This window comes from Homarus americanus, unplaced genomic scaffold (assembly GCF_018991925.1).
Source record: "Homarus americanus isolate GMGI-L3 unplaced genomic scaffold, GMGI_Hamer_2.0 scaffold24781, whole genome shotgun sequence".
In the NCBI taxonomy this organism is placed as follows: Eukaryota; Metazoa; Arthropoda; class Malacostraca; order Decapoda; family Nephropidae; genus Homarus; species Homarus americanus.
This window is the reverse complement of record NW_024723430.1, coordinates 286,526-306,821: the sequence shown is the minus strand read 5'-3', so window position 1 is coordinate 306,821 and position 20,296 is coordinate 286,526. Positions and strand designations below refer to the sequence as shown.

General features: G+C 43.8%; 1 protein-coding gene across 2 annotated transcripts in view; it reads right to left on the bottom strand.

Annotated features, from left to right (window-relative positions):
* LOC121863460 (probable 2-oxoglutarate dehydrogenase E1 component DHKTD1, mitochondrial) overlaps positions 1–20,221 on the bottom strand; it is a 52,603-nt gene extending 32,382 nt beyond the window's left edge. The window contains exons 1-6 of one of the 2 annotated variants that reach the window (XM_042362132.1): positions 20,174–20,221; positions 8,426–8,543; positions 7,803–7,971; positions 5,331–5,550; positions 4,330–4,491; positions 2,379–2,566 (exon numbers count right to left, since the gene is read on the bottom strand). In XM_042362132.1, the coding sequence (XP_042218066.1) occupies positions 2,379–2,566; positions 4,330–4,491; positions 5,331–5,550; positions 7,803–7,971; positions 8,426–8,543; positions 20,174–20,207 (891 nt within the window). In that variant the 5' untranslated portion in view covers positions 20,208–20,221. Of the gene's footprint in view, positions 1–2,378; positions 2,567–4,329; positions 4,492–5,330; positions 5,551–7,802; positions 7,972–8,425; positions 8,544–9,083; positions 9,412–20,173 lie in introns of those variants that run through there. The other variant, XM_042362131.1, reaches the window with a different exon arrangement.
* Positions 20,222–20,296: the final 75 nt, after the last annotated feature.

Below are 20,296 nucleotides of genomic sequence, written 5' to 3'. Positions count from 1 at the left end.
GACTGGTGAAGCTGCTAGTTCAGATACCGTTGCTGCCGAGAACATCCCGCCCGAGTTCAAGAACATTATCGAGGAAGGATGCCTGAGAGGACCGATATCTCCCAGGAAGATAAGAGAGCGCCAGGATTTAAAGCCGCAAAAGACTGATTGACGCTGCTGCTTGGCGCAAATACTGCTGGCGACTTCAAGCTAAAGCCTAGGTTAATCGCTCGCGCTCCCAACCCAAGTGCCCTGAAAGGTTACTCTAAGGATCACCTTCCTGTCATTTATAAGTAAAATAAAAAGGCATGGATAGCCAGCGCCATATTTAGCCAGTGGTTAAATGTGTATGCCGTCCCTGTACTGAAGGATTATTGTGCCAACGAGCATCTGGACTTTTAAAATTCTTCTTGTCATTGACAATGCTCCAGCGCATCCTCCCAATCTCGACGATTTACATGACAATATTCGAGTTGTAATCCTTGCCTCTCAACACGGACTAAGGCATTATCTCCGCATTCAAGGCCTATTATTTACGCTGTACCATGGACCAACTTCTCAAGGCTACTGATGGAGAAAATAAGTCTATGATCCAAGAATATTGGCAGGGACACAACATTCTTAATGCAATCGACAACATTGGCAAGGCATGGGAAGAAGTTTCATAAAGTTGCCTGAATGGTGTGTGGCGTAAATTATGGCCCGAGTGCGTGAACAACTTTACGGGATTCATGGACGTAGTCCCAACTCTGAATAGGGATATCCTCAGCTTGGTGAGACAGGCAGGCTTTCACGAGTTGGATTCTGAGGAAATTGAGCACGTCTTGTCATCCCATACAGAAGAGCTCACAAATGAAGATCTGCAACTGCTAACAGAACAAAGTGCCACTGAAGACACCGATGAAGAAGGACCTCAACGAACGATAATTACCAAGAGGATGGCAGAAGCATTCGACATGATCCAACAAGCAATGCAAATCTTCACTGACGACGACCCAAACAGAGAACGTAGCTCAAAGATTGTCCGCAACATGGAGGAAACTCTTCGGTGTTATAATGAGATCCACAAGGAAAAAAAAGAGGAGCACTAAGCAGTCAACGCTGGATTCATTTTTTCGTCATCGAGAGGGAGAAGCAACATCTTTACAACAGCCTGCAAGGGAGGAGAAGCAAACAGCAGCCAAGGAGGAACCCCAGTCAGAGTGGAAAGGGGAGCCCCCCTCCGGGTCTCAGTGACTCGCCACCTTCCTCCTCTCCGCTACCCACTACACACTCGCTCCACCTCTGCCCATCAGTGAGTACAATACAAAATGATTGTTAATTAAACATTAATTTAGTTTAAATATCTTTTTGGATGTATAATAGTATATATTTTCTCTCAAAATTCTATTGAATTTACATATATGTAATGTATTTTATGGGTAAAAGGGAGGCTGGGGAACGTAACTAGCGTATTTTATCTATTTCTTACGGGAAAAATTGATTCCATTAGCGTTGTGGTTTACAGGAATGTAACCACGACGTTAAGGACTTCCTGTACTGCATTTTGTTTTGGCACTTATCACTATTTTCTCAAGAAACCAACATGGAGGACATACTTGGTGCCTCAGTACATCAGAATACTAGATCCATTTCCATACTCCCACTGGAGACCCAAGAATTTCACCAACTCAATGACGAACCTCCTCGACCAAATTACCTGGTGACAGTATTTGTTTATGGCTAACATACGAGATGACTAATAACTTTAATGGTGTGAGAAGGACATTATACATCCTAATTCTGAGAAGCTCTGGATTACATTTAGGCTGTAGAGGGAAAGAGATCCACCACTAAGATGTACTGGGAAAAGAGGTTAAGAAATTGGAAAATGTATTTATGAGTGATGTTGCATGATGTTGTTGACAAGTAATGAAATAATCAGCAAAACACAGAAATCAAAGATGCAAGAAAAGACAGATGATGTTTAGGGTATTAATCAATAAAGTACTGGTAGATCCTGAATAAAACATATGACTTTAAAAGAATAAAAAAAGCTTTTGTGATTACAAGATTGAAATACTGTAAGAGTAAACCCTAGTACAGTACATTATCAGGTTCTGTAATAAAATACCATTCTGGGTAATGTGTCAAAAAATAAATTTGTTATACTGTATATTGTAAGTAAAGAATTTCAACCAAGTTGGGTGAAAATGAAAACGATCTTCACTGTTCAACTCTCCAAGCTAAAAGATATTTTGTCAGTTATATTCACAGTATAAATATACTGTAACAGCATTTTCTTTTATTACTCTGCCTAAAAATCATCAATCCTTTTCATCTTTCTGAGTTGCAGCATCTTCCCAATGATGGAACCTAACCTTAATGCAAGAATAATCTCCAGTTCCATAATTCCTCACCTGGATGCAAACAACTTTATCACTCTGCCGTGCTGAGGCTTCAGAAGAAAAGCAACCATCACCTAAACTTCTTTGCCGTGCACGTGTTTTTCCACAGCCCACAGGGTTCACTGCCTCTAGATGGGATGGGTTTGGTAGCATTGTGACGTGCAAAGTGTGTTCCCCCATCTCTAAGTCTACTGAATTGACTGAAAAACAAAAAACAGAAGTAGAAAAGAAAGAGCTAGATAACAATCTCACAAAATATTGTTCTAAAAAGGGTGCAACAGGTGCAGGAAATAATAATTGAAATCATAAAATACAGTGGAATAAAAGAAATTAATAATTTTAATACTGTACTGTACACTCTAATAAGAACTTCAGTAAAAATAAAACCACTAATGTCTGCAAATCTTGTAAGGTGTAAAAAGTGAATTAATGCGTACTAGACAAATGGAATGCTTCACGTCTGTTTATTTTGCTCACTAAGTTTCTCTATCAGCAAGTTTTATGCACCAATTCTTGTAATCATTTCATCAATAATCTGTCTCTTATGCTGTTCAGGGTGATTCTAAAATATGCACAGTAAATTGCAGGGTGTATTCCCAGGAAAATTCTAAGGCACATGTCAATGCGACTAAATGTCGGAATCTGCATAGTTCCCTACCTACCGGTATATCACTTGAAAAATATTGAGGTAATAATAGTGGAGTAGCAGTGAAACAACCGTAGAGTTTCGTGTAATTTTAGGCACATAAGTCTACTTCAGTACACAATGTGATACAGTTGCATTATTAAAATAAATGTATAAAATTCCCTCTATGCCTCTGTAACACATCATGAAGAGTTATGTGCATAAAATTACACTATAATCTACAGTTGTTTCACTCCAACTTCGTACACGTGAAGGAGTGTACAGAGATGTAGCATGGAGGAGTCTCGGTTAGAAGTCCAAACTCCGCATAATCCACCATGATAGGGATCTGTACTGGACTTTACATAACTATGCAAAACTGAAGTACAGTAGCTAGTTGTGACACAACATGCCATATAACCTACAGTAGTGTGTTCTCCTTTAACCTGACTGATTGGCATATGGCCAATCCGGTTAACCCTTTCCTGCAGATTGCCGCCTTAATAATTTCACTCCGGCTACTGACAGATGATTCAGCTTTGGGAAACCTCCAGGAGCCAAAGGGTTAGTGAAGTCCTGTTGGTTGTCAAAGTTCCTTTCAATGGATAGAATTCTCACTAAACCAGATACTTGTGCAGCTTTCTGGATGTTATTTATCAACCCATTAAAAATAATCCTGCAATAAAAGGAAATTAACAATAAAAGTGTTGGAAGGTAAATATAAAATTATTAAGAAAGGAAGTGTACCACAAGAAGGTATGGTAAATAAAGGAGAAAATCATGAAAGTGGTACAAAAGGTATATAAAAGAAGTTATGAAGAATGAAAGGCATGGCTGACACTTCATGCAAGGTTCACTACAGTACTTGTATCATGCATAGAATAAGAAAAAACAAGGGCAAAATTTCACCCCCATAAATTATGCTTGCAATCAACACAGCAGGAGACACAGAGACTTAGGCTGAGCAAGGATCATATGACCATTGACCAGGTCCAGCTAATCAGCCATATGTTCTTCTGGCCATGAGTGACCAGCACATGGTGTGTGAAAACTATAATAAAAAAGCAAAAAATTCCACTTGTACCACAGGTTACATATAGGCTTGTTCAGCAGTTAGCATGGCAGATCAGATTTTCTAAGAAGTAATAAAACATCCCAGAAGAAAACCAAATGGCTTTACCAAGTCCAGTTATTGGAGTTTTCCATTTAAAAGAAGTCCAAGAACTGTCGTATCACAATCAGTGTAACTACAACAGTCAAATCTCTCCACACAAAAATAAAGTACAAGAGATATTCATATGTAACTTACTTGATCATATACAGTAGTTTATCACTTACCTAAATGTGAAAGAACATCCCCTGTGAACTTGACCTCTGGGGGAAATTCTGGCAAGCCTTTCATCTTCTGGAACATGACAACTGGTGGATACTGGAGAATGCCTGTCAGGAGGTTAAGCCTGCCACGATGAGCTATGGCTATCATTGCTTGTTCCACCCCATCTATGGTACAAGAGTTGAGATGCAATTACAATGTTATTCACACTTGACAAAGGTATAGTAGTATATGGTAGTATATGTTATGTACCAACACCAACCTACTCATTCAGTATTATTCATTTTCACATGTACACACTTTTTGTATCAACACAAGTCCATGTCTAAGAGTACATGTGTGTGTGCTCCTCTTTGTGTATGGGTACTGACATATGTATAAATCTGTGCATATACAACAAAACCTCGCAAAATTCAAAATTCCAAGCAACTTCCAAATAATTTCAACTTTGAAAAAGGCAGAATGGTTCAAAATATATCAATATGTAAATATTTAAAACTTTTTAGTAATATTTGTGCTGGAAAAAGAATAGTGGAATTTTGTGACACTACAGTATATCTACCCAGTACTACATATATTACATTCAAATTGGTCGAAGGTTTACAAAGTGCAGCAGGCATATGAACAAATGAGTTAGGATTATCGGAAAAAAGCAGAGGACATATAGCATTATACTGTGGATGGTGAAAAGGTATACAGAGACATACACTGTGAATATGCAAAACCATGGATAGTGAAGTTTTATTGTAACATGTACTGGAATTTTAACAGATTGGCAAGTGAGTACTGCACCAACCACAAATTGTACAAAAATTTTGATACAGTGAAACCTCCATTTAAGGGACATTGATCAAATGTATACAGTCCGTTAGATGGGGATTTCACCGATTTGGATTACTCATGATTTAATATAACCAAAATGTTTAAATTCAATAATCCTTTACACTGTACAATATGTAAAAAATTGATAAATAATGTAGCAAATTTATGAATTAACTTTACCTACCCTGTGCAATGTTTTTAAATGCCTCAGTAAAGAAGCCAACCATACTCTCAGCTCCCTCTCCTCCATATCTCTTCACACTCTGAAATTTGGTGGCCAAGAAATTGTCGAAAGTTTGTGATCTTAACATATCTCTGGCAAGCTTGATGCGTTCTTCTGTGGTCAAAGCTTCTTTGGATGTAGTTTCAAGAGCCGTTGCAAACCACTCTCTCTCTTCCTCCGTCTTGACAATGAAAATGAGAGATAAGTCAGAAATTATATCATTGCAGGTATCTATTTGTCCTATTCTTCTTCCCCTGTTACCTGAGATTGATAAAGGCTGTAAAGTTTTACATGGAACACACACACACAAAATAATGCTTCAATACTTAATATATTTATATGTGAAAAACTCAAATACTTAAAAATATCAGTATTGAATGTGGGCAAAAAATCATATTTTAACATACAGTATTTTTATTGCTTTAAATTAACTGTTCTATCCATTTTGATGTATGTACAGTACATGTATTTCAAACACCTGGAGTGGGTTTTCTTCGTTTTTGGAATTCAGACTTCCCATAGCTTCCCGTGGGTGAACTTCCTGGTTTTGGAACTTCGCGAGGTTTTCATTAACCTAACCCTGTGATGTTTAAGGGTTTACTGTACATCGTCACCATCAACATTTTACACCCGTATTCTGTGTTTGTCTGAGTTAGCCTTGTTTACCTCATGGCACCTCTCCAAACTGCAGGGTCACTTTCAGCCTCTCTCCCAGCTGCCATCAGTCAAGGTTGAAGCAAGTGTTACAGCTGAATACCCTTCCTATCACCAACCCACTTTTACAGAGTGGGAACTGGTCATTACATGAAGAACTTCCAAGCACTCTCTTAGCTGGCAAATCAAGGTCACAACTCCCTCAGGTAATCCAAGATTTGTGTCAAAAAATTATAAATACAGTCAGTTCTGCTATAACGCGATAGTTGTGTTCTTGTAAAACATCGTGTTATAGAAATTCGCGTAATAGAAATAACAGGGCTTATGGAGAAAATAGTGCAGATGCAGATTAGGTGCAGATTACTACTCGAAATCGAAAAAAATTTAGTAGTAAGCCTAACACAAAGGATAGCATGTATGCATATTATGTATGTTGTATGTATACCATGTATGTACTCTATATATACACATTATTTCTCTAGTCAGTAGCGTGTGGTAATGCCCGTTTCATGTCACCACACGCTTAGATAAATGCGCCTGGCGACATCTGGAAGCTGCTAGTATACCACTTACCACATGTCGCCTGAGAGGTCAGAGTGAGGTCAGTTGACCCCTATAGGAGTGCAAGGACTACCTGCGCTTGTGAGCGCATTCCTGTATATTTCCGTTAATAAGAACCTACAGAACTCTACAGGTGTTTATGTTCGCTCCTGTAGTTAGAACCAAGTACCCCGAACATCTCCATAGCACAGTCTAAATAAATGTTACATTCATATCTAATAATGAAATCATACAGGAAATGTAACACTTTACCTTGAAAAAATATGAATATAACTTGATGGGGGAGAAGGGTGATTTTGAGGTTGATAACATCGAGCTTCTCTTCAAGGGTTATAGCCTTTCTTTTACGATCATCACCGGGAATGCGATCACCAGAACGCTTCTTGGAGATATTCTTCTTTACCATATTCACAGTTAATACCACAAAATTGGAGAAATAGTAAGCAAAAATCGAGTTACAGCAAACAAGCGTTCGCGTTATACAAATATCGTTCCTTTATTCATAAATGGCGTTAGAGCCAATTCGCGTTGTCAAAACACGCGTTATAGCAGAACTCACTGTACTGAATAGAGTAAGCACCACTAGGCTATGTACTGTACTGTATTGTGATTCGTGAACACTATTTTCATTGTATCAAGTTCAGCTAATTACTCTTTAATTGTCACACTTGCTCCACATGGTTAAGGTGTAAACACTGGTATATAAGGAAAGTAAAATATACTCTTACCTTAATAAAAATATCTAGAACTGCACATCCCTGACAAATTGAGCCCGACAATACTTGGCTGTAATGACCCAGGCATTGATGGCCAGCAAAACAAACAAGCGAGCCTAAAGTGCACTAAGAAGTCAGCATTAATCTGTCTGAACATACAGAGTCTAGAGGTCTTTTTCCTGCAACAAGAACTTGAGAAGTGAGATTGTTGTATTTTTGTTTGAAGCTGAGCAAGAAGTGATTGGATCAAGCACACTGTGTCATGTCTGAATTGTTAGCTCCCGCAACTGAAGATTCTCTCTTTCCCCTCTTTCAGGGTCAAAGTTGCTTGTATGGAAGAAGACTTGAAGATCACTTTCTACAACACAGCAGCTCTTAGTTACATATTCCATTAAGCCTAGAGCAGAAAATATATGACCTCATAAAAACAGGCACATAATTAGTCTCATAAATGCTATAAACTATACCACGTGATAACACTCTAACAAAGATAATAACTTACTGGCAAATATGAAAATTCAGCACCAATATGTCCACAATACTTTTGATTTAAGATGTCTTGTAGCAGCTCTAGTGTACAGGTCTCCTCACATCCAGCCACGAGACCTTTAATAGTATATGTTTTGTCTGAGGTGAGGCCATACTTCTGGGGTTCTAATTCTGGCACCAGTCTGAAAAGATGAAAATCAAGTTATGAAGCATAATTCCAACCTCTGGTACTTATGTACGGGTACTTGTAAATAAATTTCTTTGGTATATAACTGTGTTTACATTTTTTCCATTATTATACTACAATATGCTTAGTTTCAAATAATGATGTTAGTAAATGCCAGTACAGTGCATCAGTGATCAGTGTGACCACTGGGCCGTGAGTGGAGAGCATGGCGTGGTTAAGTGCATGACCTACCTGAGCTGTTTGGTGGCCACAGGTACAGTGATTCCTAAAAGAGTATTTGCGGTTTTGGCTTTTCGCGGGGGTTTCAGGAACGTAATTCCCTCGAAAAACACGGGAAGATTACTGTACTGTACAGTTATAACTGATCAGTATATTGTACAATATAGAGCAGCTTCTGTAGAACAAGTACAGTAGAGTACAGTACAGATGTATTGGTATTCTAGACTCACCTTGTATTTGGTGCCAATGGGTTAATATTAGCTTTGAGATGCCCAAACTCTCGATAAGCACTGATGAAACGGAAAACATTGCTCTCTTCTGCTCTCTGCTGAATGACAACCTCTGGTACTGTGCACACGGAGAAATAAGAAATTCTATTAGAAGAATTATTTCTATGAAAAATAAGCTCCATGACTCTTTTCAGGAAGTGAACAATATTTCCAATTGTAACTAATGCACTGTACAGTAATTTATAAAACTTAAATATTCCAATGCATAAACTAATTTATATTTCCATCAGCCACTGAGAAAAACAATCACTGAAGTATAGTACTGTACTGTAAGATGGGGAGATTTCACAGTGTTTGAAGATTTTTTTAAGCTGCAGTTTAAGTCTGAAGGCTAAAAATATATGTTAAGTAAGCTATTGGTGAATGAACTAATGGGCAATCCATATGTATCAACAGATGGTAAAATAATGTATTTTTCGATGGCTGATTCAGAGCCAAAGACCATGGCCTAGTCTTGGTATGTTTTATAAACTGCACAGAACAATCATGAATAATCTAAAACAACTATAATATAAAAGGAGGAAATATCAACACGACCATCACCACCTCGAGGTCTTATATAACATCCACTACAAGTTTAAGTAAAAATATAACTCACATGAAAAGGGGTTTGGTTCAACTGGTTTATATCCGTATACACCTCTCAGAGACTTATAACCCCTGACAGGACATAGTGTAGCACCAGGACAAGTTAGTAAGTTTGTTCTAGGGAGCCGGGGCTGGAGGGCCTGAGGCCTGACGGCACTCAACTGACGCAACAAGTAATTCATTTTCCAGTTATTTGGGGAAAACTTTCCTTTCTTCAAGATGATATCATATAAAACACACTAAATACTATAATAATACTATAGGTCAACACCACCTTGGCTGTCCACTTGCTGGGGGAGACAGCTAATGTTGAGTGAAATACAACGAACATAACTAGAATACCATTATCATTATATTATTACTTTTTCTCAAACAGATGACCAAAATCTAGCTTAAAATTAACCTGCTTTATTTTGGCTATTTATAAAGTTTTTTGGTTGAGTCATTCGGGAATATGTTCTTTTAGATTAGTTTGTAGTATTCTCATAACATTAATTATTTCTATTAAAACAAACAACTAAATCGCCTCATATCCTCTCGACTTTCTCTTATGTTTTGGGAATAAATTTGTTAAATATATTTTATCAATCAATTAATAATTCAATTATTTGAATATATATAGCCGTAAACTAGACTGTATCATAATTATTGAACGAAGTTGAATGAGTAATAACACTTTATTGGTTGGGGGGGTGTTGACACGTTTATTAATTAATAATAATAATAATAATAATAATAATAATAATAATAATAATAATAATTCACTCAAATCATCATACAGCATTAGAGTTGGTTGGGCATGTTAGACCAGCATGTGTAATGCATATGGCCTCGGATTTTTATCACCACTATCAGAGGGGTTGTAAAGCGGTGACCTGTTATTTTTGGTAGGTTCACATTTACTTTTATCCTCTTCGCCACTGATCGGCTTGTTAGCCGCTTGGGCGATCGGTCACGACTCTTTTCCTTTATATTCTTCACCAAAAGGTCGGCTCGCTAGCCGCCCGGGCGATCGGTCACGTCTCTGTCACGCACTGTTGGCAAATACTGGGCATGCACCGGCTCCTGAATGTACCTGAACCCGCTCCAGTGTTGGTCAAGTCTTCTCTTGAAAGAGCTCACACTCGGTGCCGTCACAACACTTTCTGGTAGATTGTTCCAAGAGTTTACAACCCTCACTCCGAAAAAGTTTGCCCTCACGGTTTTCCGGACTTGCGGCTTCTTCAATCTTGAGCTGTGACCCCTTGTGGGGCGAGCGTCCGCCAGCTCCAAGTAAGGACACTCAACTGAGTAGTGCCCCCTGAGATGCTTATAAACCTCAACTAGGTCCCCCCTTGCCCGTCTGTAGTATAAGCTAGGCAAGTTCAGGCGCTCCAATCTCGCAGGGTAGCTGAGATGCCGAAGTGCAGGCACCAGCTTGGTGGCCCTCCTTTGAACATTTTCAACCAACTGACAGTCCCTAGCATATCTCGGGGACCAGATGGGGTGACAGTACTCCAGATGGGGAAGCACTTCACTCCTGAAGATCGTCACGAGGGACGGACCGTCTAGATATCTGAACGACCTTCTTATAAGACCCAATAATTTATTTGCCTGATTTACCTTCTTCTCACTGTATGTATATTATGTATGCTGGATTATGTACTATGTATGTATATTATGTATGTGCTCCATTTATATTTATTCAGCCTAGCTAGCAGCGTGTGGCAATGTTATTACCATATCCCACACGCTTAATTAATGTGCCTGGCGACGTATGGAAGCTGCTAATGTATCACTTGCCATACGTCGTCTATGGTAGTTGACCAGGACCTTAGCTAGGGAGCAGTGCTATCCACCTCTGTGTACATACTCTTATCCAGTAAACCGAACCTACAAAACTATACAGGTGTTTGTGTTCTCTCCTGTATATAGAACTTATTACCCAGAACATCTAACATGGCGCAGTGCGTAGTTTTACTGGATTATTACGAGTGATTAGTGCAAGTTTGTGGAAAGCCGGCTGATGGATCCCCGCCTTGGGTCAACCCCGCGTCATCCCTCGAAGAATTTCGCAACTTTGAGCAGTGTCAGTGACAGTGATTTTCTGTGAAGTGTTTAGTGCATTGTGTGTTTCGTGCCATTCATGTGTGACCTTGTTCGAACGGATTTCCAAGGTATACGGCATGTTCTGGGCATTTGTGGGGTGTAGAGCTCAGCGCACCCTCCTCTGACCGTTTACAGAGAGCGACTGAGCTACTCCTATCTCCACCCCCCTCCCTCACAGCGCCGCCTCCACCCCCCTCCCTCACAGCTGGGGCGAGACGCTCTGCCTGCCTGGGACACACACACATACATGTACTAACACTTGCTGACCGCGCGGTTTCTTATATATATTTTATATATATAACCTACTTATCTGTGTATTTAATTAAATTTTTTGTCTGAAATCTTGTTGATACGACGGGCTGACCGGTCAACACTGATTTAAGACACAGTACACAGATAAAGTAGTTATGTCTCATGCCTTACGTAGCCGTGGACCCAGCGCCTGGATGAGTCAAGCGGATGATAGTCCCCCAGAGATGGATGACCAGGCCGGCCCAGCTCCCACAACATCGCGCAGCCCTTCACCTCAACATTCAGCGTTATCTCCAGAGATAATTGCCTTAATGAAGTTTATGAGAGATGAGAGACGCGAGGATGAAGCTCACAGACGTTTGGCGGATGAGCACAGAAGGCAAGCAGAGGCAGAACGAGACCACCAACGGAGAATGGAAGACAGTGCACGGTTTGAAGCCTTGATATCTCGCCTCACTGTTAACCAAGCCCCTGGCTCTAACACTGCCTCGGTACTGAATGGTTCAGATACCTCATCCATGCTTCCTTCACGCCCCCCAGCCCCACCTAAAGCAGCAGCTCAAACACCGCCCATCTTGGAGCCTGATGTAAATTTCCAGACTTTTCGCGAATGGCGGCGGCGGTGGGCTGATTATGCTACAATGGTGGATCTCCAGAGTTTGTCACAGCCTAAACAACTCATCCAGCTGCGTATGTGCCTGTCCTTGGAAGTTCAGCGTGTCTTAGAACATACGTTGCAGGTACCCCCAACCTCTTCGCTGTCTGTAGAGGAGGTACTGGACGTTCTACAACGGCACATCAAAGGACAGCAGAATGAAGCTCTGCGCAGGAGGGAATTGTTTAGCTGCAGACAGATGGAGGGTGAGTCTTTTGACGCTTTTATGTACGTCTTAAGAGAGCCTCGGAAGAGGTAGATATATGTTTAGGCCACCACCAGCAGTGCGAGGAGACCCAGTTGAAGCAGGTGATCCTGATGGGCGTTAAGGACGAGGAACTTGTCCGACGCCTCACCTCCCTCGACTCTTCCTCTTCTCTTCAGGATGTGTTGACGATATGTCGCTCCTATGAGGCTGCCAGGTGTGCCACCTCTGCCATCCGAGCTCCCCCTACAGCTGTACGCGCTGTTTCCCGGTACAAGAAGGACAAGAAGTCTGCTCCTACGCCTTCGCCCACCACGTCCACGCCCGGTTCATTTTGCAACAACTGTGGTAAGCAGCACGGAACACAGGTATGTCCAGCTGCTCAGTCTACCTGCAACAGTTGTGACCGTATGGGCCACTGGTCGCTCACAGTGCGGTGCCCAGCTAAGTACGTACAGTGCAATGTGTGCGGTCGTCTGGGCCACTATGACAAGTGTTGCCCTACCCACGAACCCAAGGGACAGCGTCGGCGGAAGCTTCGGCGCCCTTCTACCAGTGAGGGCCGCCCACAGTCGCCAAATCAGAGGCACGACGACCCTGGACAAAGCCCGACCCATTTTAGGAGGGTGTACTCCTCGCATCCCAGGACCAAAGTCACCCAGTACATCAGCGCCATCGTGACCTACGGCGGCGTGTCATCCCGTCTTCAGATGTTGCCCGACACCGGCGCTGATGCTACAGTCATCGGTCCCCAGCATTTGCGATGCTTGGGGCTCTCTCCAAGCGATCTAGGACCGCCTCCCGAGGACCTCTGCGTCATGGCAGATGGTTCACAGATGGCCCCAGCCCTGGGTTCACTCTATGCACATGTCACCTTTGGCAACAGGTCGTGTCAGGCCTGGATCGACGTGCATAATGGTGTCCCGACTCCCTTGCTGTCCTACAGACATTGTCAAGAGTTGGCCATCATCTCCCAGGACTTCCCAACACCGATTCTCGAGGTAAATTACGCCAACAGGGCGCACGAAGGGAGCAGCAACTACCCTGCTGCCGCCCTACCCCTACCTCTGGCCAGTGACACCTCTCCTTCGGTAGTTGTCCCTGCTGCATCACGTCCCCACGCCTTGGCTCGCCTTCACGACAGTCACCGTGGAGCTGAGGCCACCAAACGACGTGCACGACAGACTGTGTTCCGGCCTGGCATCGACCCCGACATCTCCAATGCTGTCCAGGTGTGTAAGCCCCGCCACGTATTACAACCCAGCCAGCAGCAGGTACCCTTCATGAGTGACGACAACCCCACCCGCCCCTTTGAGTCTGTGTCGGCCGACTTTTTCTGTGTGTCAGGAAAGTCCTTCCTGGTTATCGTCGACCGTCTCTCTGGTTGGCCGGTTGTCATCAAGGGCGGTAATGACACGACGTCTGCCGCCACCATCAGCAAGTTCCGCCACTACTTCCGTGACGTGGGCGTTCCTGTACGCCTGCGAACCGACGGAGGGCCTCAGTTCACAAGCCGGGACTTTGCTGTGTTCCTTGACCGATGGGGAGTCCGGCATGTGTTGTCATCGCCCCATTACCCGCAGTCCAACGGCCACGCTGAGGCTGCTGTCAAATCCCTGAAGCACCTCATCCTTAAGGTGGCCCCTTCTGGGAACATTGACTGCGAGGCCTTCGACCGGGGTCTTCTTGAACTCCGCAACACACCCAACTACACCGGACGCTCCCCTGCCCAGGTTTTGTATGGGCGCCCCCTTCGTTCTTGTGTCCCTGCTCACCCTCAATCCTTCTCCAAGGAGTGGCAGGCTAAGACAGAGGATTGTGATCGCCGAGCCGCCGAACGTGTTCAGGACGTCGTCGCCCGCTACAACGACCACGCCCGTTCTCTCCCCAGGTTGAGTGTCGGTACCCAAGTCCGTGTTCAGGACCCGACCTCCCTACGTTGGGACAAAGTAGGCGTAGTCATGGGTCTCGGCAGGTCACGGGACTACCAGGTGCGGTTACCCAGTGGTCGTGTGTGGTGGAGGAACCGCCGTTTTCTCCGCCCTGTAACACTGCCTTCTGCTGGCCCCGCCACCAGTGTTGAGTCCCATACCCTTCCCAGTGATGAAGTCCCTCGACGCTCAGAACGGATCCAGAAGAAAAGGTCCGCTCAAGACTTTGCTATGAGCGTATAGGGGGGAGGGAGGTGTATGTATATTATGTATGCTGGATTATGTATTATGTATGTATATTATGTATGTGCTCCATTTATATTTATTCAGCCTAGCTAGCAGCGTGTGGCAATGTTATTACCATATCCCACACGCTTAATTAATGTGCCTGGCGACGTATGGAAGCTGCTAATGTATCACTTGCCATACGTCGTCTATGGTAGTTGACCAGGACCTTAGCTAGGGAGCAGCGCTACCCACCTCTGTGTACATACTCTTATCCAGTAAACCGAACCTACAAAACTATACAGGTGTTTGTGTTCTCTCCTGTATATAGAACTTATTACCCAGAACATCTAACACTCACAAATGGCCCGAGAACTTCAGCTCATTGTCAACATACACACCTAGGTCCTTCTCACACACAGTCTCAACTAGTACATTTTCTTCATCCCGTTGGGACATATGGTACGCCTCCTTACCGTTGGTACGCCCCAGGTGCATCCTCTTACACTTCGTGACATTGAATCTCAGCAGCCATTCCTTCGACCATTCCTGGAGCCCACAGAGGTCCTTCTGCAGCTCTTCACAGTCCGCTTGGTTCTTAATTTCCCGAAATAACTTGGCGTCATCGGCAAACATTTGTATGGAGGAGTGTACAACGTCAGGCATATCATTTATGAAACAAACAAACAACAGCGGGCCCAATACACTACCCTGCGGTACCCCACTTGTTACAGGTACAGATGACGATTTCGTGCCATTAATCACCACACATTGCTTGCGGTCATGTAGAAAGTCTTCTATCCACGCTAGGACATTTCCCCGAATTCCGTACCCTTCCAGTTTGATTTTCAGCCTTTCGTGGGGTACACTGTCGAAAGCCTTGGCAAAATCTAGGTAAATATTGTCGATATTACCACCCCGTTCTAGAATATGGGTCCAAATATCCAATACCTTGAGCAATTGTGTCAAGCAAGAGCGCCCCGGCATAAAACCGTGTTGGCAATCTTTTACAAGGTTGTTTCGTAGTAGATGTTCCATCGCTGCATCTCTGATAATACTCTCAAGTACTTTACATATTATGCTGGTCAGGCTCACCGGTCTATAGTTGTTCGTGGAGTGCCTATCGCCCTTCTTGAAGATAGGACTCACATAAGCCACTTTCCATTCACTGGGGACCATTTGTTCATCCAGGCATTTACAAAACAGAATCTTCAGGGGCTCTGCAAGCTCGTTGCACAGCTCCCTTAGCACTCTAGGATGCACCATGTCAGGTCCAGGACTCTTATGGACCTTTAGCCTGGACAGTTTATTTCTAATACCCTCTTCTGTGAACACAATGTGGGTCAGTGCTGTGTCGAACCGTCTGTCCTCAAACGCAGGAAGGTTAGTTGCATCCTCTCTTGTGAACACTGAGGAAAAGAAGCTGTTCAATGCCTCAGCTTTATCCTGGTCAGAATCTGCGTAACTACCATCTTCAAGCCTCAGGTCTGATACTCCTACTCGCGTTTTCAATTTCGACTTTGCATAGCGGTAAAACGCCTTTGGGTTTGACTTGACCTCGCGTGCAACCAGCCTTTGGAACTCCTTTTCAGCCCTCCTACACTCTATCTTTGCTTGGTTTCTGGCTCTTGCATACATCCTCCTGTCTTGCTCATCGTTTGACCCAACCCACGTCTTGAATTTCTGGGTTTTCTTCTTAATTTTGTCGACCGCCGCATGGTTCATGTGTAGGGATCCCCTCGTATTCCTAGAAGCACTGGGTTTGGTCTTGGGTATATATTTATCGATCAAATGGGTCATTTTACTAGTTATGATATTCAGCGTAGTGTCTGCGTTCTTGTACCTTAATAAGTCAGGCCAGTTGATACCCCTCATCTCTTCCCTCATCCCATTGTAATTTCCCTTGTAATATTTGCACCTTGGCCTGGCCTTATCTTGAACTAGGTAACAGTTAAATCTGAATGACAACACTGTATGGTGACTGGTGCCAACTGGGGCAAGGTGTTCCAGTTTGGCCACCATACCCTCCTCGTTTGTTATGATGAGGTCAAGTGGCTTGGGTGTTTGTTCCCCTCTGTAATGTGTCGGGTCTCTCACATGTTGGAACAGAAAATTATCTCTCAGAGTTTCTACAAAAAGAGTAGCAGGATTATTCAAGTCATTCGGGGTTGACTCGTTTCTCCAGTCGATGTCGCCATAGTTAAAGTCCCCCATGATAAGGAGGTGGCTGGGGTTGAGCATCGCCGCATTGTTTATTAAGGTTCTTAAGTTCCTTTGATTTAGTGGGCCACAGTTCGGGGATCTGTAGATACACCCGACGATAAGTAAGTCCCCTCCCTTTAATTTAATTTTACACCACTTGGACTCTTCAAAAACATCCTCTCCCTGTACCCTCGCCTGGCTGGCTCTAAGGTCTTGCCTAGCGTAGATAACCACACCCCTCCTGCAGGATTCTTGAGTTAGGTTCGTAAATGAGTCATATCCAGCAATACTGAACTCACATTCCTCTGGGTCGATTCTCCTGTTCTTGTACAACAGTTCTACAACTCCTACAATATCTGGTTGGTGTACTCTTAGTAGTGTTTCAAACTCCTCCCTCTTATCCAGGAACGTGTCGGTATTAGTGTACATGACATTCAAGCCAGAATTTGTTCTCGGTAACGTCTCTGCTCTTAGTAATAAACCCGCTCCACCCACATTCTCAGAAGCTGCAGCATTTGCTAAGTACACTGTATTTTGCAGGGTGTGGTTAAAAATTTCATTGTTTACACGGCGCTCGTTCCCTCCTGTCCGGTAGGCTGAGCTGGTGCCGCCTCCCGGGTGGGGGGTTGAGTGGGTGGAGGGTGCACTGCTGCCCCCTGGCCCTGTGTCGGCACACTTGTTTCCACTACCCTCCCCCTGAGTATAACCCATGTGCACCTGTCCCCGTTCCTTCTCGACTCCTCCCTCCTCTGCTTCAAGTCCAGCAGGAGCTTCTTGTGCTGTTCCCTCTGCATTACCGTGCGGTCTGGGTGAATAAATACATCTCGAAATGCCTCGCTCCTTGCTAAGTTTTTTGCCTGCCGGATAACTTGCCATTTTTCCTCCTCACTCCCTAATGTGATCCTGAGGGGGCGAGGCTTAGCCCCCTGCTTTTGTCCCAGTCTCCTCACATCCTGAGGGGTTGCTGGAATCTTCAGAACCTCTGTGCAAATATTTTGAAACAGCACCTTGTCGTGTGTTTCCTTACTCACAGTTCCCTCTGCCTGGCTCTCTGGGACTCCAAAAACTATTACATTGTTCCTGCGCTGGAGCCGTTCCTGGTGTTCCTCCTCTCCCCTAACAGTAGGTCCGTTAATTTTCATTTCTTCGACACACTTTTTCAGAGTCCCAATCTGCTGTAGAACCTGTACTGATTCTGCATTACTCTCCGCCCCCCCCACCCGTGGCCCTCCTAATACGTCCGCATAGCTCCTCTTAGCAACCACCTCCATTCTATTAGCTACTTCCTCAGTCTTAGCAAGGATCTCTTTCTCAACTTGCTCCAGTTTGTCAACCAGCAGGGCTCCTGCTTCATCTATTTTCGTCCCTAGAGAACTCGTTCCCTTATGGATTGCAATCGCTTCATTCACCTTGACTATGCAGCCAGGGCAATACCAGCAACAGCCATCAAGCTTTACGGCAGTTAGTAACTTCCTAGACGTTGCATTAGTTAGGCCTGCATCCTCCATATCCGACGTCTCCCTGCAGTAATCACATACCAAACTCATGGTTGTTGTTGTTGTGGGGGGGGTGTAGACTGTGTATAGATCTACACCTATTTCAAAGAAAATAAAGAGAGAAAAAAGTACTTAGCTACTCTCTGTTGCCTATGGAGTTGTCGTCTGCGACTGCGTACCCTGTATCTCCCTGTGAATGGTGTATTGTAGGCACAGTTTCAGTCCTTGTGCAAGCACACAATCAACATAAAATAAAATTTAAAGTCTCTGTGGCACCTATGACACGACTTGGTTTCAGCTGGCACGGTGCCTTTCCAGCTTGCTTGCTAGTGAGCGCTCACTTTAAGTTATTTACAACTTCAGCGGTCACTGATGACACTATGAACTATCACTGTGTACACTGTATCTCCCTGTGAGTGGTGTATTATAAACACAGATTCAGTCCTTGAGCAAGCACACAAACAAAATAAAATTTAAAGTCTCTGTGGCACCTATGACACGAATAGGCTGGCAGTTGTCCTTACCAGCTCGATTGCCAATATGTATTCACTTTAAGTTATTATAGTCTCTTCTGCATTCACTGATGACAACTATGAACTGATTTAACTGAAGGCACAGTACTACACTCCCTGGTTGGCCTTTATCACAGCCGTGACCACAACACCCTAAAAAATAAAATAAAATAAAAGCTTTGTCATGTGGCAGTGATTGTGTGGTTATAGGCCTGTGACCCTGGCTGTACCTCCAACTCGGTGGAAATTGAGTTTTCAAAAATACAATCGTGTCTAGCATGAAAAGTCCGACATCGATTTACCCTTTCACCTCACTAAGACGATCTTGACGAACTTATGTAATCACTGTCCAATTTCTGCCGCTCTACATCGAAGGCCCGGATGCCGAACACGCTTTGTTACAGAGACGCAACACGACCCGCCCGCCCTAAACCTATTTATAAGGCGAGGAATAACACCTAGAATAGTTATCACGTGTGTCCGGGTTAAGGCTCGAATCATTGATACACGCGTTACCGCTGTACCATATCTTGGAGGTAGTGTAGTGGATCTCTCCCCTACAAGCCTACTTTTTACTTTCATCCTCTTCGCTACTGATCGGCTCGCTCGCCGCCCGGGCGATCGGTCACGTCTCTGTCACGCACTGTTGGCAAGTACCGGGCATGCACCGGCTCCTGAACGTACCTGAACCCGCTCCAGTGTTGGTCAAGTCTGGTCTTGAAAGAGCTCACACTCGGTGCCGTCACAACACTCTCTGGTAGATTGTTCCAAGGGTTTACAACCCTCACCCCGAAAAAGTTTGCCCTCACGGTTTTCTGGACTTGCGGCTTCTTCAATCTTGAGCTGTGACCCCTTGTGGGGCGAGCGTCCGCCAGCTCCAAGTAAGGACACTCAACTGAGTAGTGCCCCCTGAGATACTTATACACCTCAACTAGGTCCCCCCTTGCCCGTCTGTAGTATAAGCTAGGCAAGTTCAGGCGCTCCAATCTCTCAGGGTAGCTGAGGTGCCGAAGTGCAGGCACCAGTTTGGTGGCCCTCCTTTGAACATTTTCAACCAACTGACAGTCCCTAGCATATCTCGGGGACCAGATGGGGTGACAGTACTCCAGATGGGGAAGCACTTCACTCCTGAAGATCGTCACGAGGGACGGACCGTCTAGATATCTGAACGACCTTCTTATAAGACCCAATAATTTATTTGCCTGATTTACCTTCTTCTCACAATGGCCCGAGAACTTCAGCTCATTGTCAACATACACACCTAGGTCCTTCTCACACACATTCTCAACTAGTACATTTTCCTCATCCCGTTGGTACGCCCCAGGTGCATCCTCTTACACTTGGTGACATTGAATCTCAGCAGCCATTTCTTCGACCATTCCTGGAGCCCACAGAGGTCCTTCTGCAGCTCTTCACAGTCAGCTTGGTTCTTAATTTCCCGAAATAACTTGCCAATTTCATCTATATAATAATCATGTGAAATTTCAGTACATTTTCTTCATGTCTAAGTTTTGTTTTGATGGCACAAACTCACAATTTACAGTAGTATTATATCGAATACAAATCATGCCGGCACAGGTGATAGTGTTATCTGTGAGGCTGAGGTTTTTCATCATTCACCTCTTATCAGCTCTGCCGTAAGATGAAATATTTATTT